This window comes from Phoenix dactylifera, chromosome 4 (assembly GCF_009389715.1).
Source record: "Phoenix dactylifera cultivar Barhee BC4 chromosome 4, palm_55x_up_171113_PBpolish2nd_filt_p, whole genome shotgun sequence".
NCBI lineage: Eukaryota > Viridiplantae > Streptophyta > Magnoliopsida > Arecales > Arecaceae > Phoenix > Phoenix dactylifera.
Window position 1 is genome coordinate 12,827,830 of NC_052395.1, and position 25,014 is coordinate 12,852,843.

The window sequence follows — 25,014 nt, forward strand, 5'->3', positions numbered from 1 at the left end:
CCATGAGCATCCTTTCCCAAAGAGCGACCGACGCCAAGGTTCATTCCCAACTAGCATCCGACAAGGAACATATTTAATTTTCTACCAATATTCCGCAACGAGCTACCTTTTTTATCAGGTTTGTTCTCGCTTCTCCGCCTACTATGTCACAGAGATCAGGGATACCAGTGTATTATTTGCTGATTCTAAGTTTTTGTCAAGTACCGTAGACATGATTTTTTAACATTGTCGTTGTGAATGAGTATCCCTATGTCTATATATAAAATTACGATAGCTCTAGCAGCCTATCATTGAAAGGATCCAAATTAGTACATGCATGAGATCTCTTTATTTTGGAGAGTGCATTAATTGCAGTTCTATAGCGTAGCTTGGACCGTAAACAAGCTAGCTTAAGTAGCAGAACTCTTGATACTAACTCTCTACAGTAGAAAGTTTTAGAGGCATGCACTTGCCCGAGAGATTTAGATTGTTTTTCATTAACATATAGTTCTTTTTTGATGATTTATCAAAATCAAGCTTCAGACATGTGGAGCCTCACAGTGGTTCTCCTCCTTTGATGGATGTTATATCACTTAAGGCTAGTTTGGTCATTTTTTAAATTTTTTTGATATGCTATTTAAGTCCTACTTAAGTTAAAGATTTGGCGAATACTCTGTCAAGTTATTAGTTAAAATGTTAGATAAAAATAAACCTCGAGAAAATAAGTGTAGGTTTTTCGAACTATTGGATGTAAATATATTTTATTCCTAATCCCAAAGGTTTTTTTTATAATTTACTCAAGAGCAATTTTGACTTTTCACATAATGTAAACAAATTATTAATTAATTGAATGCGATGTAAGCGTAGATTTTACAAACTACTAAATGTAGGTATAATAAATGTAAATATTTTGATATTGGGTGTAAGTGTTGTAATTTACTCTACATATCTTGATATTGGTCCTCTAGACGAGTTGACCCATATGACCCACTACACGATAACAAAAATTGGGTGGGGCAAATTAAGATATGGAATTCGCAAAAACTTGTCTTGTTTAAAATTGTTGAATTGGACGATTTGAACATCCTTTGTCCACAATTTGGGCCTTCGCTGCTGCTTCCTCTTTCTTTTTTTCTCTTTTTTTTTTGTGGTGTCTCCAATCTCCTCCATATACCATCTTTTAGATATGCTCCACCCTCTGAAGTTGGCAGCCTCCTCCTCCTCCTCTCTCTCTCTCTCCCTCTCTCGCTCTCTCTCTCCCTCCCTCCCTCCCTCCGCATGTGTGCGTGGCCCCTTGCGAATGAAACCCTAGCCCTAGACCATAATCCTTCCATGATCTACAGCAACATCTGTCTTCCTTTCCTCTTTGCGAACATCTGGAGGATGTCAGAAGAATCCCGTCTTATCCAAGGGTTCCGGCCCCTATTTTCTCTGTTGGAGGATGTCGGAAGCCTCCAACAGCGCTATTTTTATCTTTTATTTGTCTAGATCATTACAGTGAATGGTAAAATAATTTCAAGTTAATTGAAATCGTTTAATATGGAACTTCGAATGGACGCTCCAAGAGTGCATAGAGCTGTCTACAGCCTACACTTGTCGAGTCATAAATTTAAAACCACGTCACACTGGAGCATTATTTGCATGCTCCAAACAACAGTTGATTTGACGTTTGCAGCAAATATTCTATGAACTTGGATTAGGTTCCTTGACTTCCTTTATGATTAAGTGACAGGTGGTAACGAAAACAAAGTCTACATTAATTGGGTTGGGTACGTTAAAGTTCTGAAATGCTGGACTGGATATGAATCACTCGAATGAGTTGTTCCTCACTTTTTGTCCGTTTCCATAATATACAGTAAGTTTTCTTAGTATCACTTCGCAACTTAACTTTTAAGAAGATTATAGCAAGGCATGAAACTGTGCATCACTCACATATAAGAGACAAGTAGAAAACCTAGGCTCTCCCACGATAAATATTTGAGTAAATTATAAAATCTCACTGGGATTAAAAATAAATTATATATATAATTAATAGTATAAAAAATTTATGCTTAAAGTTCTGAAATATTGGACTGGATATGAATCACTCGAATGAGTTGTTCATCACTTTTTGTCCATTTCCATAATATCTGGAAAGCTTTCTTAATATCACTTCAATGAAACCGTACATGATTCATATATATATAAGAGACAAGCAGGAAACCTTTTCTAGAACTCTCCATGATAAGTATTTGAAAAAATTACAAAGTTTTTTCAAATATTAAAAGAAAATTGTATATTCACTCAATATTATAAAAAATTTATGCTTGCCTTTCTGAAATTTATTTTTATTTAATACTTTAATCTATAACTTAATAAAACGTTAGTCAATCCATTAATTTTTGTTGGGACCCAAGTGCCACGTCCGAAAATTTTTTGAAATGACCAAAATAATCTTACAAAAATACTCCTAAGATTTACATTTATTATACTTACATCCATTATTTTGTAGAACCTATAATTACACCAGTTAAATTGACAGCGTTGATAAAACTATTTATCTATTGTACAAATTTAAAATTACTTCTATAAAAAAATAAGACTTCTCTTTTACTTTTTTAACTCTCTGATCTCTTCGAAGTTTTCCGTCTTTAAGAGTCTTCTTTTCTTCAAAATTGAGTGGCTAGAGTTTTTTTCTCACTTCACCACCCCACGATGAGCATAGAATGTCGACTACTTCATGAAGTTTCATAAGGGAGGGAAGCGAAGCTTAGCGAGCTTTAGTTGGCCGACCACTACATAAGCCGCTGGCGGAGAAAGCTCTCCGAGCTTCCCTTCATTCGTTGCTAAGCCAAGGTCCTAGGTCTCCGAGTCAGCCCGCGCTTTTTCGAAGAATCCTGCACCCATGGGCATACGGCCTAGCAGGCCTTCCCTTTCCGCCGGAGCTTCATGGGCGTTGCCCCGTTCCCCAATCAGATGTTTGGATGTGAGCTATACTCCGCGAGGAGCCACACGGGCGTATGGCCCCTTCTTAAAGAGCGACCGACGACAAGGTTCACTCTCAACTGGTATTCGACAATGAGTATCTTTAATTTTCTACCAATATTCCGCAACGAACTTTCTTTCTGATCAAATTTGTTCTCGCTTTTCTGCCTACCATGTCATAGAGATTAGGAATACCGATGTATTATTTGCTAATTCTGAGTTCTACTTGTCCAGTACTGCACATATAATTTATTAACATTGTTGTTGCGGATAAGAATTTCTATGTCTGTATATAAAATTATGATAGTTCTAACAGCCTATCATCAAAAGAATCCAAATTAGTACATATATGAGAACTCTTCATTTTGGAGAGTTCATTAATTATGGTTCTATGGCGTGGCTTGGACCATGAATAAGCTCGCTTAAGTAACAAAACTCTTGATACTAATTCTCTACAGTAGAAAGTTTTGGAGGCATGCATTTGCTCGAGAGATCTAGATTATTCTTTATTAGCATATAGCTCTTTTCTATTATTTATCAAAATCAAGCTTCAGACCTGTGGGGCCTCGTGGCTGTTCTTCTCCTTGGATAGTATTATATCACTCAAGGCTAGTTTGGTCATTTTTTTTTTTTTTGATATGTTATTTAAGTCCTATTTAAGTTAACGATTTGGCGAATATTCTGTTAAATTATTGGTTAAAATGTTGGATAAAAATAAACCTCGAGGAAATAAGCGAAGGTTTTTCGAATTATTGGATGTAAATATATTTTATTCCTAATCTCAAAGTTTTTTTTTGGTAATTTACTCATTACTTAAGGGCAATTTTGACTTTTCACACGAGGTAAACGATTTTATTAATTAATTTGATATGATGTAGGCGTAGATTTTACAAACTACAAGATGTAGGTATAATAAATGTAAATATTTTGATATTGGGTGTAAATGTTGTAATTTATTCTAAATATCTTGATATTGGTCCTCTAGACGAGTTGACCCGTATGACCCCCGATAACAAAAATCAGGCGGGGCAAATTAAGACATGAAATTAGCAAAAACTTGTCTGGTTTAAAATTGTTGAATTGGACGGTTTGAGCATCCTTTGTGCCTAATTTGGGCCTTCGCTGCTGCTTCCTCTTTCTTTCTTTTTTTTTTTCTTTTTTGAGGTGTCTCCAAGCTCCTCCATGGGCGGTCTTTTAGATCTGCTCCACCCTCTAGAGTTGGCAGCCTCCTCTCTCTCTCTCTCTCTCTCTCTCTCTCTCTCTCTCTCTCTCTCTCTCTCTCTCTCTCTCTCTCTCTCTCTCTGTCTGTCTGTCTGTCTGTGTGTATGCATGTGTGTGGCCCCTTGCGAATGAAACCGTAACCCTAGACCGTAATCCTTCCAATCCACAGCAACATCTGTGCCCTTTTCCTCTTTGCGAACATCTGGAGGATGTCAGAAGAATCCCGCCTTATCCAAGGGTTCCAGCCCCTATTTTTCTATTGGAGGATGTCGGAAGCCTCCAACACAGCCATTTTTATCTTTTGTTTGTCTAGATTATTACAGTGAATAGTAAAATAATTTCAAGTTAATTGAAATCGTTTAATACGGAACTTCGAATGGATGCTCCAAGGGTGCATAGACCTGTCTACAGTCTACACTTGTCGAGTGATAAATTTAAAACCACGTCACGCTGGAGCATTATTTGCATGCTCCAAAACAGCAGTTGATTTGATGTTTGCTGCACATATTATATGAACTTGGATTAGGTTCCTCTATAATTAAGTGACAGGTGGTAGGAAAACAAAGCCTACATTAATGGGGGTGGCTACCTTATGTTGTACCGGATATGAATCACTCGTACGAGTTGTTCATTACTTTTTGTCCGTTTCCATAATATCCGGAAAGTTTTCTTAATATCACTTCGCAACTTAACTTTTACGAAGATTATAGCAAGGCACGAAACTGTGCATGATTCATGTACAGGAGACAAGTAGAAAACCTAGGGCTCTCCCACTATAAATATTTGAGTAAATTATAAAATCTCTCTAGGATTAAAAATAAATTATATATATATGTTGCTGAAACTGGATCTGGAGGCGACCACTGGCTGAAGAGGAGGAGCTTCGACAGGTGGTGTGTCGGCGGGCTGCGTCCTCCGGCAAACCTGCAAAAAGCCGGTGGCCGAGGTTTCCGGCGCCAACCCTCCAATGCTTAAGTCAAAGGGGGCTTTGTAGAGAAAGAGAGAGATTGTATGTAAAAGTCAAAAGTCAGAAGTCCTCTCCTCTGAGAAGAGGGAGTCTTCCTTTTATAGGAGGGGTGCTAGGGTCACCTGTGATGTGATTGTGCGAATTAATGAGTTACCGTCATGATTGGACGTGATCGTGTGAATTAATGAGTTACCATGGATGACTGGATGTGATTGAGTGAGTCAATAAGTTGCCGTGGATGGCTTGAGATTTCGGGCTGGCTGGAGGTCCATGTAGATCGTGCGCATTTAATTGTTGACAGTTGCTCAGACGGAGATCGCGAGATTGGATCCCAGATGAGGAAGAGAGGGGCTTGATTTCCGGTGGAGTGGAGAAGTCTGCTTCGTCCTTTGACCGGGTCTTCTTCGGACTTGAGGTCGATCGGGTTCGGCTTGGCCGAGATCAAGGCCGTGAGTTCTGAGGTCGGGCGCCTCGAGGTCGGGCGCCTTCAGGTCGGGCCCCTTGAGGTCGGGCGCCTTCAGGTCGGTCCCCCTGAGGTCGGGCGTCTTGAGGGTTGCTGCCATTGCACTCGTCGTCACGTGCCGGCGATGTATCCATGTATTTTAGGTAATCTATTTTTTCCTCCAACAATATCTAATAGTATAAAAAATCAACTAAAATTTTGAAATATTGGACTGGATATGAATCACTCGAATGAGTTGTTGATCGGGCTGGAAGTGGGCTCGGGCCGGCCCGAAGCCCATCGGGTCGGGCCGCCTGCGGGCCGGGCTATGGGCTAGACCCAATGAATGTCGGGCCGGGCTTGGGCTGCAAACTTAAGCCCAATTTTATTTCGGGCCGGGCTCAGGTTTCCCATTGGTCCGGCCCGGGCCCGGACCAAGCCCGAGCCCAATGCCAGCCCGAACCAAGCCCAACATCACGGCCCGAATTCCATTTGGGTAATAAAGACTAAAGCTTGGCTGGCTGGCTGCTTGGGTAACCGGTTTAGGGCTTGCAGAGGGCCAGAGCTCGTCGACCAGGTCCGTCGTCGTCGTCTAGGGTCCGGTGGAGGCTCGTCGTCGTCTAGGGTCCGGTGGAGGCGTCGTCGGCTTGTCGAGTGCAGAGGCGAGACGAGAGCGGGGGAGGCTCGTCGGCGGCGGCTCGTCGAGTGATAGGGTTTCTCCGCTCGTCGTCGTCGGCTCTCAGGTTAGGGTCCCTACTTTTGATTTTGCTGTTTTCCTGGGATGATTAGCAGATTTCTCGCCCCTCACCGTCACCGATGCCCAACCTCCCACCTCCTCCTCCGGTTTAGGGCTTGCCGAATCGCGATTTGCAGAGGGCCAGAGCTCGTCGACCGTCGTCGTCGTCTAGGGTCTGGTGGAGGCGTCGTCGGCTCGTCGTCGTCGGCTCGTCGAGTGCAGAGGCGAGACGAGAGCGGGAGAGGCTCGGCGGCGGCGGCTCGTCGAGTGCTAGGGTTTCTCCGCTCGTCGTCGTCGGCTCTCAGGTTAGGGTCCCTACTTCTGATTTTGCTGTTTTCCTGGGATGATTAGCGGATTTCTCGCCCCTCACCGTCACCGATGCCCAACCTCCCACCTCCTGCTCCGGTTTAGGGCTTGCGCTCTTCTCTCCCGCCAACGCCTCATACTCAATTAATCATCTGATCATTATCAGTCTCTTGAGTTGGCCAATGTGCAAAAGCTGAATGAGTTACAGGATATTTGGTTATGCCTTTTCTTCTACTAATGTTCTGCTATAGAATAAAATGACTGATAGGAAGGTTTATTTTGCATGTCTAAGGGGTTTCTTTCCTGGTTAAAAATATCTTAAATCATATACTTCACCGGTGAACAGACAAAGTGACAGAGGGCAGAGTATCTAAAACAGAGTGAGACCTCATGGGGGATGCCTTGTCAAATGTAGTTCTTACGTGCTGGCACATCACCATCAAATTCTGGAGTGCATCTTTAAGTACATCTTTGGCTGAATCACCTACTCATGTAATTCTCAATTCTCAGATAGTTGAAGGTCATATTCTTAATTCTGATCTAATTTCTTTCTATTTTAAATGAAACCAAATATAATCAAAATGAGCAGAAACTGAAAGAAAACATCCATAATCATGTTAAAAATTGGCCAACGTTTTGGCTGACATTTTGGATCCACAGTTTCAAAAGAATGAAAAATAGAATGTCTAACATTTAACTTTGTCAATAACAAGAGTTTTAAATTTTCGTACATATCTGATGCTATAGGTTAAATTTGTGATATTTATTTTGTTATTTAGGCAGATTATTTTTACTAATGTCTCATTCTAAAGTGGGTGAAAATGAGACTGTTGAAGATTTAAGGAATGAGGATGATAGAAATGAAGATACTGCTGAAAATGTTTGTGACAATTCTTCTAAAAAAAGATCATGGGTATGGAATCACTTTATCGAGGAAAAAAATTCTGAAGGATCAATAGCTAAGTGCAAATATTATAAAAAAGTTTTAAGTGGAAGCACTAAAGGAGGAACGAGTCATCTAAAACGCCATCTTGAAAATGTTTGCAAGAAGTATCAAAAGAATCCGACTAATCAGTTGCTCTTACTACCAAGTTCAAAAGATCCGATAAAGTGTTTCAAATTCAATCAAGAAGAGAGTAGAAAAATTCTTGCAAAATTTATCATATGTGCTGAGCTTCCATTTCGTATTGTTGAGCACACTGTTTTTTGGATTTTATGAAATCTCTTCAGCCATTATTCAAAATTATGGGTCGTAAGACTGTAAAACATGATTGTATGGCTTTGTATCAAGAAGAGAGGAAAAAATTGCATGATGTATTCAAGAACCTAAGTTCTCGGGTTAGTTTCACTACTGATATTTGGACATCAAATCAGAAAATTGATTACATTTCTTTCACAGCACATCATATTGATTCTGATTTTACTCTACATAAGAAGAATATTAGTTTCAAGAAACTTCCATACCCTCACACCAGCTTCGCAATTGAAGATGCTGTAAAAAAATATCTTGTTGAATGGAAATTGGATTGTAAAATATGTGCTATTACTTTGGATAATTGCAGCACAAATGATGCTGTAATGAGAAGGCTCCGAGATCACTTTTGTTATTCAATGTTGTTTAGTGGGGAGTACAGTCATATTAGATGTTGTGCACATATATTAAATATTATGGTTCAGGATGGAATGAAAATCATTCATGAAGCTATTGAATGTATAAGAGAAATTGTTAGATATGTCTCTGCATCCCCATCTCGAATGCAAGCATTTAATGAAATTCTACAGCATATGAGACTTCCTGCTAGAAAAGGACTCACTTTGGATGTTCCTACAAGATGGAATTCTACTTATGAAATGTTGCATGATGCACTTGGTTATAAAGATGCTCTTATTAGATATGCAACTGAGCATTCATGTGTATGCCCCACCAATGATGAATGGAAAAAGGCTTCTATAATTCTTAAATTTTTAGAAGCCTTTCTTGATGCCACTAAAGTATTTTCTGGTTGTAAGTATCCCATATCCAATTTATACCTAAAAGAAGTTTGGGGAATTAGGGCTTTGTTGATGGATGAAAGTATCGATACTGATGAAATAGTGAAGCAATTAACAAATGAGATGCTAAAGAAGTTTAACAAATATTGGTCTCAGTGCAATAATTTGTTGGTAATTACTTCTATTTTGGATCCCAGATCAAAGTTGATATTTGTAGAGTTTTGTTATCAAAAGGCATTTGAGTTGGAGGAGTGCAAGAAAAAGATTGATGATATTCGTGCTTGTCTTTTTAAATTGTATAATGAGTATGTAGATGCAACAAGAATGCATCCCTCTATGAGTTCAAGTGAGCGAACATCTAATTTTGGTGGACAAGGTGATATAAGTTCAGTTTCTTCCAAAAAAAAATTTGGTATGGATTTTGCTCAATTTAGAAGTCAGAGTTCTTCAAAACGCCCTAAGAGATCCGAGTTGGATAGTTATTTGGATGATGATGTGCTTCCTGATTTGGAGAATAAGGAGTTTGACATCTTGGCTTGGTGGAAGAGCAATGCAGCAGTCTATCCTATACTATCAAGAATGGCTCGAGATGTTCTAGCTATTCCAGTCTCCACTGTTTCATCTGAGTCAGCATTCAGCACTGGTGGTAGAATTGTGGATCAGTATCGAAGCTCTTTGAGCCCTTCTACCGTAGAAGCCTTAGTGTGTACCCAAGATTGGCTTCGCGAACAATATGATGAAGGTATATAAATCTTTTAAATTTATCTAATATTTTTTATTTGCTTATTGTACTTATAATTTAAACATTTATGATTGATTTGTGTGTTAACAGTTGCAAATTGCTCGAGTTCTGTAACGTTGAATGTAGATGACGACACCCTGAACTCCTGGAGTGGGCAATTTGGGAGAACTGAATGACGATACCCTCCTCATCAGATCTAGTTCATACCTAAAGTATCAAGTATCAAGTATGTTTGTTGATGGAGTATTTTCATGTGGATCATGGTTATTTGTTGCAAAATTTTATGAGAGTTGTATGTTTTTGAACTGCAGGCCTGAAGCTGACTTCAGGGGGTTTCTCTATTACATGGATATGATGAATATATTATTGTGCAGGGAACAACGACTTCAGGCCGATGATTTTTTTTATCCTCCTGTTTTTGATGGAATCCTTTTGTTTGGTTTTAGTTGTATCGTTGCAGTTGGTTGCATGGAATGAATTTTTTTGCAAGTTATCTTCAAACCATCAGATGCTATTTTGTTAATGATCTGTCTGGTTGCCTATTTGGTCCATCTCATATTTGATTTAAGTTGAGTAAGTTGTTTGCTTGTCGACATTTTTGCTTGTATGTTTTCATGTACTTGTATTTGGACATACACCTCTGTGCAGCCGTGCAGGTGATCTGTCATTTGAGCGTACAAAGGTATGGGCTCCTTACTACAATACTATTACACATTTGTCGAAGCATGTGTATACACGCCTCCACACATTATTTATGCTTGTGCTGAAATGTACAATGTCTACACTTTCTTGAACCAAAGCACAATAATCATTTTTCTGCTATATAAGAATAGTCTCTAATGCTCTCTCTATTTGGAAGTAATCCCTTTCCTTCTTCTTTTATCAAAATATCTGTCACTTTTAGAGTATGATCATCAGATACCAGCTTTTGAAACATGACGCCAACCTGTAATTCGAATGGAGAAAGCATGTAACTACGTAAGACAAGCATAAATAATATATGGAACTGATAAAATTAGCATGTGAATTGCAGCAATTGCTTACCGAGCAGTAAAAGATAGTTCATAACTCATAAGAATAGGAGGTAACCAATAATCCATGTAAGACAAGCAAAATAGAGATCTACCCTATATACTGACAATTTTTTCCATTTTTAACTTCTGCAAAACACATGTATTAATATATAATCCTGTAAACTGGGCCAGGCTTGGGATCGGGCCGGGCTCGTCATCGGGCTGGCCCAAATGGGCTCGGGCTCGTCATCGGGCTGGCCCAAACGGGCTCGTCATCGGGCTGGCCCAAACGGGCTCGGGCCGGGCACAGGCCTCGTTCCTTTAAAATTGTTCGGGCCCCGGCACGGCCCGAAGCCCGGAAAAAAATTTCGGCGGCCTGGCCCGGCCCACTTCCAGCCGTAGTTGTTGATCACTTTTTGTCCATTTCCGTAATATCCGCGAAGCTTTTTTAATATCACTTCGCAACCAAACTTTTGAAAAGATTGTAGCAAGAAATGAAACCGTACATGATCCATAAATAAGAGATAGGCGGAAATCCTGGGGCCCTCCCCATATTAAATATTTGAGTAAATTATAAAATTTCCTCTGAAATGAGAAGTAAATTATATATACATTAAAAAATTTACACTTGCTTTTTTGAAGTTTCTTCTTACCTAATATTTTAATTTAAAATTTAATAAAATATTAGTCAAACCGTTAATTTTCATTGGAACCCAAGTGCCATATCAGAAAAAAATTTAAAATAATCTTACAATTTTTTTTCCCTGAAGTTTACATTTATCACACTTATATCCAATATTTTGTAGAACTTATAATTACACCAGTTAAATTGACAGTGTAAATGAAACTATTTATCTATTGTGAAAAGTCAAAATTACTTTTATAAAAAAATAAGGCTTCTCTTTTACTTTTCTGACTCTCTGATTTTTTTGAAGTCTTCCATCTTTAAGAATCTTTTTTTCTTCGAGATTGAGTCGTTAGAGTTTCTTTCACACTTCACCACCCCACCATGAGTGTCTCTTCCCAAAGAGCGACCGACGAGCATCTGGCAACAAGCATCTTTAATTTTCTACCAACATTCGGCGACGAGCTTCTTTTCTGATCAGGTTTGTTCTTGCTTGCCCGCTACCATGTCATAAAGATCAAGGATACCGGTGTATTATTTGTTGATTCTAAATTATATTTGTCCAATATCGTAGACATAATTTGTGAGGACCCATGCAGGCGTGTGTTTAATCCCATATCAGTTATTCGCCGAAAAGATTTTAGATATTTATATAGGACTGAGGAACCCAAAAAATATCTTTTGGCTAGCCATTTTGGATGAGGTCCTTGGTTGTTATAAATAATATCAGAGCGGACTCGGCCCATAGCCTATGTATACTAGGGGACACTGCGACATGGGTTCATGGAGGCTAACCATGAGTCGATTGTGGTGCTTGTGATTAGATTTAAATGCATTTGAATCCTTAGCCTGACGAGTACGTCAAAGCTCAAATGAGGAAAGTGAGGACTCGTGCGGGCGTGTGTTTAGTCTTACATTGGTTATTTATCGAGAAGATTTTCAGTACTTATACATGACTAAATAACCCAAAAAAATACCTTTTAACTAGCCATTTTGAGTGAGATCCTTGGTTGTTATATAATTTCTTAACATTACTGTGAGGATCCGTGCGGGCGTGCGTTTAGTCCCACATCGGTTATTCGCTGGGTAAATCCTGGGTACTTATACAGGATCAAGGAACCCAAATAATAACTTCCGGCTAGCCATTTTGGGTGAGATCCTGAGTTGTTACAAATGGTATCAGAGCGGACCCAGCTCATAACCTATGTGGAATAGGGGACACTGCAGCACGGATCTATTGGGGCTGACCATGGGCCAATCATGGTGTTTGTGATTAGATTTGAATAGATTTGAACCCTTAGCCTGACGAGGATGTCAGGGCTTGAACGGAGGGAGTATGTGAGGATCCGTGCGGGCGTGTGTTTAGTCCCACATCGATTATTCGCTGGATAGATCCTGGGTACTTATACAGGATCAAGGAACTCAAATAATAACTTCCGGCTAGCTATTTTGGATGAGATCCTGAGTTGTTACAATTACTGTTGTGGATGAGAATTCCTACGTCTACATATAGAATTATAATAGCTCTAGCAGCCTATCATCAAAAGGATCCGAATTATTATATGCATGAGAAATCTTCATTTTAGAGAGTGCATTAATTGCGGTCCCATGACCTCGCTTGGACCATGAATAGGCTTCCTTAAGCAACAAAACTCTTGATACTAGTTTTTTGTAGTAGAAAGTTTTAGAGGCATCCACTTGCCCGAGAGACCTAGATTGTTTTTCCTTAGCACATAATACTTTTCTGATGATTCATCAAGATCAAGCTTCAGACCCGTGGCGCCTCACGGTTATTCTCCTTCTTAGTTGGAAGTTATATTACTTAAGGCTACTTTGGTCATTTTCTATATTTTTTTCTGATGTGCTATTTAAGTCCCATTTAAGTTAACGACTTGGCTAACATTCTATTAAGTTATGGATTAAAATGTTGGATAAAAGAAAATCTCGAAAGGATAGGCATAAGTTTTTCAAACTATTAGATGTAAATATATTTTATCTCCAATCTCAGTTTTTTTTTTGTAATTTACTCATCACATAAGGACAATTTTGACTTTTCACATGAGAAAATTAAATTTATTAATTAATTTAATGAAATGTAAGTATAGATTAGATCCTATAAATTATTGGGCGCAAGTATAATAAAAATGTGAATCTCAAAAAAGCTTTTATAATGTATCAGGCCTGTAGATGGGTTCATTCGTACGACTCGTTATCCGATAACAAAAACCAGGTGGTTTGAATTAAGATCTGGAATTCGCAAAAACCTGTCTTGTTTAAAATTGTTGAACTAGATAGTTTGAGCGTTCGAACCATACAAACCGTTCGGATTCAGCGGTTCATCCACAATTCGGTGTTGCTGCTTCCCTTTTTTTTGTTTCGGTGTCCCCAATCTCCTCCATGGACGGTCTTCTAGATCTGCTCCACCCTCTGGAGTTAGCAGCCTCCTCTCCCTCTCTCTCCCTCTCCCTCTTTCTTTGTATGCATGTGTGTGACTCCTTGCGAATGAAACCCTAACCCTAGACAGCAGCATTTGTCTCCCTTTCCTCTTTGCGAACATCTAGAGGATGTCAGAAGAATCCCTTCTTATCCAAGGATTTCAACCCCTATTTCTTTGTTGGAGGCTTGAAGCCCCTCATCATCTTAGGTGGTCCTCGCCAAGCCGTCGTCGTTTGGTGATCGCCGCCGAACGCTGGAGGGAATTTCATCAAAAAAGGCCCCTTCCTTTTGTGCTCTAAGGACGAAAATGGCAGATTGGTTGACTCACGGTCGAACCGCGGGTCGGTGTCCTGGCAACCAAAGGGGTCAGGTCGGGTCACTGGGTTTAGAATCTCCACTGATATGATTAGACCTAGATGTCCTTAAAATTATGAGAACCTAAAAGTAGGTAATGAAATGAGAAAAAAACTTCCACTGATAATATATTTGAAAACCTTTTGAAATCTTGCTAAATATAAAAGAGGAAGGAAAGTAAAGACAAAAGTGCAAAAAAAATCAAAGCAAAAGCAGATAATTTTTAATCTTCATAATGATATTATTGTTTTACCAATTTGTAAAAGGTGCATTATTGTAAAATTTGGGCTGCAAAAAAATAAAAAAACAGTTATAGTACTAGACCATAAAAATCAATTCGTTTAATTAAGAAGATGGTACCCTAATCTGTTTTTAAAATTTGGTACTAAAGAACTTAACTATTATTGGTGTTAAAAAGAGATTAAAGATTTTTCCCTTTTATTTTTATTTTTTTCCTAATACGAGTCTAAATAGACGTACTTTATTATTCTCTTTTTTTATAATAATTGCATTTAACACCGTATTTATTTGATTATTTATTTACTATATCATAAGTTAATGGCTGACTAGCTATGTGTCAAGGATAAACTTAGCTATTGTTTATATCAAGTATCTACACATAGCTTGTGTTCTTTTACATTGTTACAAAAGTCTTTACTACTAATATTCAGAAATATGTACTATGTATATTTTATTTTTAGATGATATTGTATTGATTGACAAAAACAAAATAAGATTAAATATTGAATTGAATTCATGATAGAAAGCTTTAGAGAATAGAGGTTTAAAAATCAGCAATAAAAAGGGAGATATATAAAATATATTATTTAGTGAAAATAGAAGTAAAAATGAGGTATCAATTAAGATCGATAAACAGGAGATGAGGACAAGGCAATTATTTTCCTTATCTATGACTAGCATTTTAGTACATGAGATGAATTTCAAGAGATGGAGTGAAAGAGAAATAGAAGGAAATATCGAGAGTTGAATAAGTTAGAATTTTTCTTTCTTCTCTATTTCTAAATGTGCTTAACAGGAGCATGGTGGGGCCATCTTGGGAAAGTGTATTCGGCTTGTATTAGATCTTTTTAAAAAATAAACCCAAAAAAAATATAAAAAAGTGGAGTTAGGACTTTTTATGAAACATAAGTTAAAACATAAAAAATTAGAGTTGAAACCAAGATGGAGTCAAATTTTAATAGTAAGATTTGTTATTCAAAGTAATGGAAAAAGTAAAAAAAAAAAATGTAATAAAATTAGAGCTAGTTGAATAAAATTGATAGATGCTTTTGGAAGGCATGGGATTAATGCATGATAATCTTTTAAAAAATTATGGAACGCCAATAAAACATGCAATGTTATATGATAATGTATGCATTGTTGAGTAATAAAACAGATCCAAGAAATGAGTTGATGTATAACAAATTTTAGAATTTTGAGATGAATTTGTCGTAAAAAAGAAGGATAGAGCAAAAAAACGAAGATATTGCAGAATATGCATGAGTTGCATAAATTAAGATAAAGTGATGGATGGTCAAAATCCAAAACAAAGTTAGAAGGAGATCTTAGTGAAAAAGGATTATAATAGTTCATGCTAAAGGATATAGAAAGAGGATGCAGGGGAAGACCTAGAGTCACATGGATGAAAGTTGTGGGTTGAGATTGTATCTTTTATGTGCAAGAAGGATTCACTTTCCTTCGTGCGAATCCATGCTAAAAAGAGTTTCCAAAAAAGAAAAGATAAAAAATTGTATAAAGTTTCTAGCATACTAAATACTTATAATGTCACAATCAACTAGTTTAATCGGTGAAGCAACTTGGATTGGATACCAATAATTTGGATTTGAGTCTATACCAACTCATTCATTGGGGACAAGCTCTATTGCACGAGTACACCATATATTTCATAAATATTTTTAAAATATTAATATGTTTTAAATACTGATAATTCTGCCAATCATAAAGATAGAAGTAGTATCAATCGAGGATAATTTGAGAGAATAACAACTAAAATAGTTTAAATGCGTGTAATATATGCCGAGGGATATACCAGTATGAATAAATGATTCGATACGCGTAAAAGAAATGAAGAAAGGTACGAATAGATAAAAAATTACACAAACAAAGTAGATCCTAAATGGAGGGGAAAAAACAATTTAGCCAACTTTTAATTCCTTTTTAATCCTAGTTAAATTTCTCATTGCATGAAAAAAAAGGATTCTAATATTATTGGACTCTAAGGAGTCCAAGAGGATAAACTCTATCTAGACTTCTGACTTCTCAAGGAAACCAATTGCTAAACCTTAGGAGTCCAAGAGGAAGACACACTCGACAAATTGGGTTTTGCTTGATTTATGCATGACAAGATCATTGGAGTGTTACATAAATACGTTCACAAGCATATTATATTAGTGCCTAAGTCTTATATTCTTAAATTTATCATACATCTGAAATCTTTAGTAGTATTGAGGATATTCACTCGCATACCATGATGATATATATCAATATGTGTAAATGCGTATGGTGTGATGCATGGTTGACCTGGACCTCTCACGGGGGGACTAGCTTTTTTGACGCGCATCACGCGCGTTGAGGATTTGACGGGCAGCGATCCATTGAATTTGGATGGACCGCCGTCACTTAAAAATATCACGTGCATGCGCGACGAAACACGGTTAATGATGCGATGATGGGATAAATGCAATGGTTAACCAGCGCGACACGACGCAAGAGAAAAAGGCAGACGTCCATCAATAAAGGGATATGTTTCGCGCCAAAGAAGGATTTCCCTTCCTTCGCGCGAATCTACCGTTGGATCGCGCAATGGTTGCTTCGCGATTTGCGCAAGAGATGAATGGATTTGTTCGGAGTGCTTTCAGATCTGTGCAGAGTGCGATCCGACGGGCGATCGCGCGAAAGATACAACCCGAACCCCCCCCCCCCCCAAAAAAAAAAAAGAAATGTAGTGGCATTTTGGACATTTTACTTACTATGACGGCTTTTAGCGTGTCCCCGCTGGCTTTCTCTCTTCCCTTTCCTCGACCTTTCCGTGCCCTCATCCGCACGCCCCCAAAACCAAAGACAAAGAAGGGAAAAACTCGAACCTTTTAACAGACCGGGCGGGGTTTCCATCTCCTTTAGATTCTGGGGTGGTCGATTCGAGCTCCAATATGGTACAGATTCAATCCTTTTCTTTGATGATAAAACTAAGATTTTTATACATTTTTTTTTCCGTGGATTTTCTGATTCGATAGTGATCAAGAGAAAACATTTCGAAGTGCTTATCCATTCGAATTCGATCGTCGAATCATTAGAATCCAAGTTGATTTTTATTATCGGGTGAGATGAAATGGGATTTGATTGGCTTCGACTACGATGGAGGTCAAAAGTGGGGTTTTTGATGAAATATTGCTTACGTTTTCTCCGCTTTATGTCGTTCTGATTGTTGATTCTGTTCGTTTTGTGGGTTTTACATTAATTTTTTTTATCGTTTCCGGTAGGGAATTATGTAAGAGTTGTTAGAAGATATTTGGATGTAAAAGGAACAGGAAAATCCTGAAATTGAGTTTGTTGTTTTATTCATAATTTGGCTCCTTTTGTTCCCTTTAGTTTCATGTTGATTTTGGCCTTCTAAGTTGAGGTTGGGACAGTGGGTTAGTTGAAATTGGTGGTGAATCAGATTGGCGGTTTTAAAATTCTCTTGTAGGTTTTTTTTTTTTTTATCTGTCTTCTCTTGTGTTTTGTTTGTATGGAATTGTACAGCACGTGCTTGTTCTTTTGGCAGCAAGCAGGTTGATTAAGTTCTCGAGTAATTATGAGAACTTGCTTTAGCTAGCTATGGGTAATATATGTATTGGAGCAGATCGGTGTGTGTGAGCTAATTTAATTTTCCTTGTATGCTGTGAATACTGGTAGGATATGCAAAATGTCATAGATGGTCACTGAGGACAAGATTTTCGGACTGGAACACGGGAAAATCGATCAGGCATCAAAAATCTTATAGGATGGATCACCTTGCAATGCTTGCGCAGGAGTTGAATGATGGTTCAGATTTTGAAGTCGATGGTGTCAGATGTGAAAACCTCATAGAGAATGATGTTAGTGACGAAGAAATTGAGCCAGATGAATTGGCAAGACGGATGTGGAAGGACAGAGTTAAGCTCAAGAGAATCAAGGAGCGGCAGAAGCTTGCTGCCCAACAGGCTGCTTCCGAAAAGGCCAAGCCCAAGCAGGTCTCTGACCAGGCTCGCAGGAAAAAGATGTCAAGAGCGCAAGATGGGATACTTAAATATATGTTGAAGTTGATGGAGGTGTGTAATGCTCGTGGATTTGTCTATGGCATAATTCCCGAGAAGGGAAAGCCTGTGAGTGGTGCTTCGGATAACATAAGAGCTTGGTGGAAGGAGAAGGTGAAGTTTGATAAGAACGGACCTGCAGCTATCGCAAAGTATGAGGCAGAGAATTTTGCAGCCAAGAATGCACAGAATAATGGAAGCAAACTTCAGCACAGCCTTATGGATCTTCAAGATGCTACTTTGGGATCACTTCTGTCGTCATTGATGCAACATTGCGACCCACCACAGCGTAAGTACCCGTTGGAGAAGGGTGTTCCACCTCCTTGGTGGCCTTCAGGAAATGAAGACTGGTGGGTAGATTTGGGATTACCAAAGGGTCGAGTTCCCCCCTATAAGAAACCACATGATCTGAAGAAGGTGTGGAAGGTTGGAGTACTGACTGGTGTGATTAAACACATGTCTCCAAATATTGACAAAATCAAGAACCATGTCCGGAAATCAAAGTGCTTGCAGGATAAGATGAGTGCCAAAGAGAGCTCTATTTGGTTAGGAGTGTTAAATAGAGAGGAAATGATTGTTCATCAGCTCAGCAGTGACAATGGGATATCTGATGTAACTCAGCATAGTGGTTGTGGGGAGAGAAGGGAGGATACAAATGGCGGTGGTAATGAATATGATGTTGATGATTTTGAAGATGCTCCTGGCTCTGTATCATCTAAAGATGATGAGAGAAATCTGCCGATAAATGCTCAAACTTGTGGAGAGAATACCACTTCAATCATACGAGAAAACTGCCTGGTCGAAGATGGCAACCAACTTGTTCAAGGAAAGGAACAAGCAAGTGAACAGCCACAGAGAAAAAGACCTCGAGTAAGTTCAGCCATTGTTGATCAGCAATCAACAGTGATTCAGAATGAACACCAATCAGAGGAATCAAGAAATGCTATCCCAGATGTTAATTTTGCAGACTTACCTATTAGTCATCATCATATGCCAAATATCAACCAAGAGGATTGCACAAATGCAGCTTCAAAACATCATGAAGATCCTAGAAACCAGTACCTTCTCTCTGAACCTGGAATTAACAACTTGGCAGCCATCCCTTCTGCTAATGTCACAGCCCAAAGTATGTATGTTGATGGCCAGCCCTTACTGTATGCAGGTGTAGGGCATACTGAGTTACAATCTGGGACAATTTTGGGGTCAGGAACCAATTTTCATTTTTTCTCACCAATGGAATATGGGCTATCTCAGGACAAACAGCAGCTCCCTGTTTCTGATACTGATAATCAAGTAAGACCTGAGGGTACCGGAGTTCCTATTAATAATAATGTCTATGGGCATACACTGGCACCAAATAGAAATTCAAATGAAGCTGCTGGAGCCATGCCTACCTTTGTAGACGAACCTTTCTACAGTGAGCATGATAAATTTATTGGCAATTCTTTTGACGGGCTGCCGTCAGATTATATTGGGATCAACAGTCCAATTCTTGACATTGATGAGCTGCTGCGAGATGATGATATAATGGAGTACTTGGGAACATAAGTGCGTAAAAGATTTTATTATGCCATTTGCTGGTGATGCCCATCTTCTTAGTTCCATTTGGTCATTTCATTCTCTTGCTTCTAGTCTGTTGTGTAGGAGGTGTTGTGCGCCTTTCTGTTAATTGCTTTATCCAACTCCCTATTCAATATTCATATTCGCATAGTTTAGTTGAACATTCATGTGATGATTTTATGAGTTTACCATTTACAATTTTTATTGTTCTAAACAATGTTCTAAGGCCCGGCCTAGACAACAACCCGTTTTGGTGTTTGGATCACGAGTGAGCGGGTTGGCTCCAGGTCAACCATGGGTTGACTCATTAACACATGAAATCATTAAATAAAGGATGTCCTAGTGCATGAGGCTTCAGCTATTGCAAGATCTAGGGAGGGTTAGATGTACATAGCCTTACCACTACATGTAGAGAGGCTACTTTTTTGTTTCAAGCTATGACACTTGGGTAACAATTAAGCAACCTTACGTCATGCCAAAGCCTGCCCTATATTAACTCGTTAGATCATTAAAAAAAATTATCAAATAAATACTAAAAATAGTATAAATACTTAAAAATTCAAAAAATTTAAAAATTTAAAAATGAAAAAAATGAAAAATATAGTATAATAATTCTTCATTATACACAATATTTATATCATAAAAATGAGAGTTTTTCAATTCCTACAACTTATTCTACAACAAATTAATACGAAAGATATACATATTAGCACCTAACAAAAGCACCTTATAAGTTTTTCATTTTTTTTTTTTGGGAGAAAGAGGCAAAGTACAATTTACAAGTTAACAACTTGAGTAAATAGAATCCATGACATCTACTGATTGAAAAAAATAGCATATGAATAGTAGGTCAAATTGGGCGGCCTAATAGCAGGTCAAACTGGGTGGGCTAATAGTGGGTCAAACTGGGCGGGCCAATAGCGGGTCACTCGTGTTTTTAGGAAACCCAAGCTTGTGGTTGACTAGACTGTGTAGGCTTATGGGTCATGGGTCAGGTCGGCTAGACCTGGCTGGGTCTTAAACCATTGGTTCTGAATGCTACTATTGAGATTCTTGAGGAACCGAAAGAACTTTGAATGTTTTGAGAATTAGGGTTTTATCTATATTGTGGCATGAGTAGCAATTAAAGGTCCATGGAAAATGTAAGAAATCAAGTTCTTCTTTCCCCCCTTCCAGAATGCATTTAAATCCTCCAACAATAGAAACCCCCCCAAATTTCCCCCCGTCTGAACACTAATTTATTCTTGGGGTTTTTCAATAAATTGATAAAATGTGGCGGATAGAGTCGATCTTATTTGGATCCTGTGAAGAATGGATTTGGATAGCTCCTATCTTCTTTCTCAACTTTTTATCACCATGAAATTGTGGAGATCAAGCTAAAAGATCAATTAAAAGGTCATCATGAGTGTATTGCTCATTTGGGCTTGGGGTGATATGGGACCAATCCGCCCCGGTTCAGGCCAATATGGGCCTGGATTTGTTGATTCTTGGGTGTAATAGCCCCTCCTATACTGGCTCAAGGGTACTAAAATATGTACCGCTTGATATGGGGTCGCCAAGCTCAAGATTTCAATCTTTGCATAAAACAAACCATAAAGAATCTATATTGTGCTAACACCATGTTATACTTCTGTGTGTTCATAATTAGGAATACATTAAAATTTTCATTATCATTCTTAATTTTTTTTAATTTTGTTTTCTGAATGGAGTACTGGAAGGACTAGATGTTAGAACATAGCATTCTGATGAATGAAACTAATTAAACCCAAAATTCAGTTTAGTTTGTACTAATTATTCATTCTTATTGAGCTTTGTATTAGCTATTGATGTCATCTTTTCAATTTGTTATTTACCAATCATTCCAATTGATGATTCATCCAAATTTCACTAAACTTTTCTTTTTTTTGAAAATAATTAGCTAGATAAATTATTGACATCAAGTTATCTATTGCTTAAGATGATATCCTACTCTTGTAGAACTGATGATCTGAGGATACCCTTACAAAATAGAGTTTTGTTTTTTGTGGAAGATCCAGGAAGCGAGGGAAGTAAACATGGATGATTGTGAGAATGGATATAGAAAATTTTGTGTTGATAAAGGATAAATTGGTGCACTGGGAGCTAGGATTCATGAATGTGACCCTTTGTTGTTGGGATAACCTTTGATGGTATAGTTTTAGTTATCTTAATTGCAAGTGATGAGTGTCCAATGCTTTGCATGGGGTACATCGTACCATAAGTACCTTTGATTAGACTATGCTAGTATGGCAGGCTAAGCTGATGCCCAGTGAACCTATCCACCCAACCCCAAGCTATAATGATTTTTCTGAAGCACTTTATTTCATACACAGGGGTTCCAGTCAGACCTGCAAGAGTACCACCACCCCAGAGGTCAAGCCAAGAGGAAATGTTTGTCCCTTTCATTTTTGACTTGTATCGAAGTTCTCCCAGCTCCTTGAACACTCAAACTAATGAATTAAGTATTCTCTTACCTGTTGTCCAAGTTCACATGCAACAGTAACCAAGAAAGCCTCTCTTATTAATTTTAACATAGTTATTAACAGATTTTTTCCCCCTAAACTCATAGTGATAGGCTGTTTTCTTTGGTGCCTGGCCAAGTTCTTATTTTCTTAGTCAGGTATGCTGCTTAACCGTAAGCCTGGTAAAGATGATTAAAGAGGTATTGAAGGCTAAAAATTATTTCTTAAAGCCATGCTATTGGAGAAGTCTTAACTGTTATGATGGTAGAAGCACAATAAAGAATAATTTGATGGCCTGGGAATTTTGAGCTTCATACTTGCATATATCTATCCATATATATATCTGTACATATTAGACTTGGTTAAAGAGGAACTTGCAGCTCATTAGAATGTCCTCAAAGACGTATATCTAGAATAAAGCAAATACTTAGTGTTCAACAGAGTGTGATTACAATTTTATGGGTGAACTCAGGCTTTCTTATCAGAGTGGTGATTTAAAAGATACATATTTGGCTAAGAAGCTCTAGCTGCTGGAAGTCAGGTTTTGATTGCAAAAACACTCTTGACAGCACAACCATATTTGGACCTTAGCTTAGTGGCTCAGAATAACAATTCTGATATGTTGTTTGAGATTGCACGCTGGAAAAAATAAAAGAAAATGAAATCAACTAAATGGATTGGATCTATGTTCTCCTGTCTTGGCTTCTTACTTACTAGAAGGACCAAAAATGACTTCATGAACAGCAGTTCAAGCGAACTGTAAAACTGAAGTTTATTCCCTCTTTCTTTTTCCCATCCATTTTTGTGAAGCAGTAGATCATAGTTTAGGAGTTATAGTTCTGAAGGATAACCAAAGCCTATTTATCTTGTCTTAGTGATCTCATAACCAAGTAGAATGCCCTTTTAATAACCATTTGGTGGATGTTGGTGGCAGTCTGCCTTCAAAGTGTAAGGTATTTGTAGGATAAATGGCGCTTGTATCTCTTCATGATAAGAGTTTCTGGTCTCTTGAGAGTTTTCTATGCTTTAATTCTGACAATCTAGTGTCTAATAAGTTTTCCATCTGTCTGCAGCCAAGTGGAATTAGCAGTCTTCCTTCTGTTATCTTCACAAACACTCCTTGATATAATCATTCTAGTGACTTTAATGTTCTTTTGGCTGTCGCCAGCAAGTTCACGTATGTGGTCTTATAATTCTTTGCTTTGACATGTTTATCAGCGAAATATTTTTAAACTTTTCGAGTGATTTCTCATTTGCGTAGAGGAGTGAATGTTGTTGAGTCTTGCTCTGAACCATATTGGAGGGAACAACTTTCTCTCTAGGTGTCTTTGATGGGAGAATCATGGTAGAGAATCATTTCTGGGAAGGAATCATTTCACACACACACCCACCACATGCATGCTGTGGGAAGGAAGCATCACACATACATGCGCACGCGCGCGTGCACACACAGAGAGAAAGAGAGAGGTACATACATTAGGGTTTTGGTGAAACAGGAGCTTGTAGCTTAATTCGACAGGGACTTGTAGCTTATTCAGGATGCCTACGAAGATGTCTGTGTCAGCAAAAATAAGGCCTTGTGAAGAAAATTAGTTCGAGGTCAGGCTGGTTCTGATTCGTGAAATTGATTTAAGAAGTCTGACCATCCTGATTGGTCCTCTGGGACTGCACTGGGGGGAATATGGAGCTAAGAAGAGATTGATGATATGGAATCAGGCTCACTTTTATAAACTATAAATTTCTAGGTGTTGGTCACGAAGGTATGGTAACCTAGTGTGCATGTAATGAGGCAAGATGCTTGACAAATGCATATGCTTGGCTTGACTTTTATTGCTGAGCATTTGTATAATACTTTATTATTAGAGTCCTAGGGACTTTAATTTGTTTGCATCTAACATCATGATCATGTGATAAAAATCTGATTATGTTCTCAGGTCTGCTGACTTTCTGGACGATGTGTCTGATGGAGACAGGAGGCAATGCCCATCGGTCACACTGCCGAGTGTCCTGGAGATCAATGCTACTGAGGTCTGGTCTCCGACTTTGGTTTAACGTTAGAAGGCTTGTGCCCAACTTGTAGACCTCTGGAGACTTGTAGACATGCCAAATTAACTATTACTCAGATGACAAGTTTGGCAAAACAGTCTTTCGCTGTATTCTTTACATCAACTATCCGATCTAGTGTCCTGTTTCCATGCATCTAAGTAGGCCACCAGGGTCAGACGGACCCATGCCCAGCCAGAATAATAAGTTGACTACTTGTGAAATAGTCTGGTTCAATGGGTCGTCTTGGTCTAAGTTTGGACCCATATGCTGTTATGGTTTTTTTTTTTTTTTTTGTGGTACAAATATGCTCTTATTGTTGGATAAAATCTGACTGCAACTGAAGCAAAGGGCAGGTTAATGTGCTCATTCTTTATTTTCTGACTCTACAGCTCAATGATGTTAAAATGTTAAAAAAAATTATCGCTTTTTGTTGTTGATTGTTTATGTGCAGTTGAAAATAAATTTTCAGGTTAACCTGACAACAGCTCTATTCATCCAGAGATTTGGATGAGGATAGATTTGGTTGGCGGCCTGATAAAATTATTATCTCTGGACAATGATACAGATATAAAATGTCTTAGACATTACACCATCTTTCATTACTTCGATGATTTATCACTCAGGACATGTTATTCTGTGTGCTGGTTTAAATCATGTTGCTCATAGCATCTCACACAATCATTCTCTCTGTAGCTGACTGAAGTATCAGTTAAATTGTCTTCCCTTAGACAAGCTCCATTTTCCTTAGGATGAGACCCAACAGAACCCGACCTGAAGCCTGAATGATTTAAGGGAGTGTTTGGATACTAGAAGATCTTATCGGCTCGATGAGATCTTCGGGATAAAGGCTCTTATT

At 38.3% G+C, this 25,014-nt stretch overlaps 1 protein-coding gene across 2 annotated transcripts; it reads left to right on the top strand.

The window, feature by feature from the left end:
• Positions 1 to 16,795: 16,795 nt before the first annotated feature.
• Positions 16,796 to 24,595, top strand: LOC103712685 (ETHYLENE INSENSITIVE 3-like 3 protein). 2 transcript variants are annotated; one of them, XM_008799271.4, is made up of 3 exons: positions 16,796 to 16,950; positions 17,693 to 19,652; positions 24,047 to 24,595. In XM_008799271.4, the coding sequence occupies exon 2, from the start codon at positions 17,782 to 17,784 to the stop codon at positions 19,618 to 19,620; it is 1,839 nt and encodes a 612-aa protein (XP_008797493.2). In that variant the 5' UTR covers positions 16,796 to 16,950; positions 17,693 to 17,781; the 3' UTR covers positions 19,621 to 19,652; positions 24,047 to 24,595. The 2 variants fall into 2 exon arrangements, with proteins under 2 accessions (XP_008797493.2, XP_008797494.2); XM_008799272.4 differs by having other exon boundaries at positions 17,693 to 19,620.
• The last annotated feature ends 419 nt before the right edge of the window (positions 24,596 to 25,014 follow it).

Bases quoted from the DNA above. Each gene is read 5' to 3' on its own strand.
- LOC103712685 (XM_008799271.4), top strand. From the start codon at position 17,782: ATGGATCACCTTGCAATGCTTGCGCAGGAGTTGAATGATGGTTCAGAT.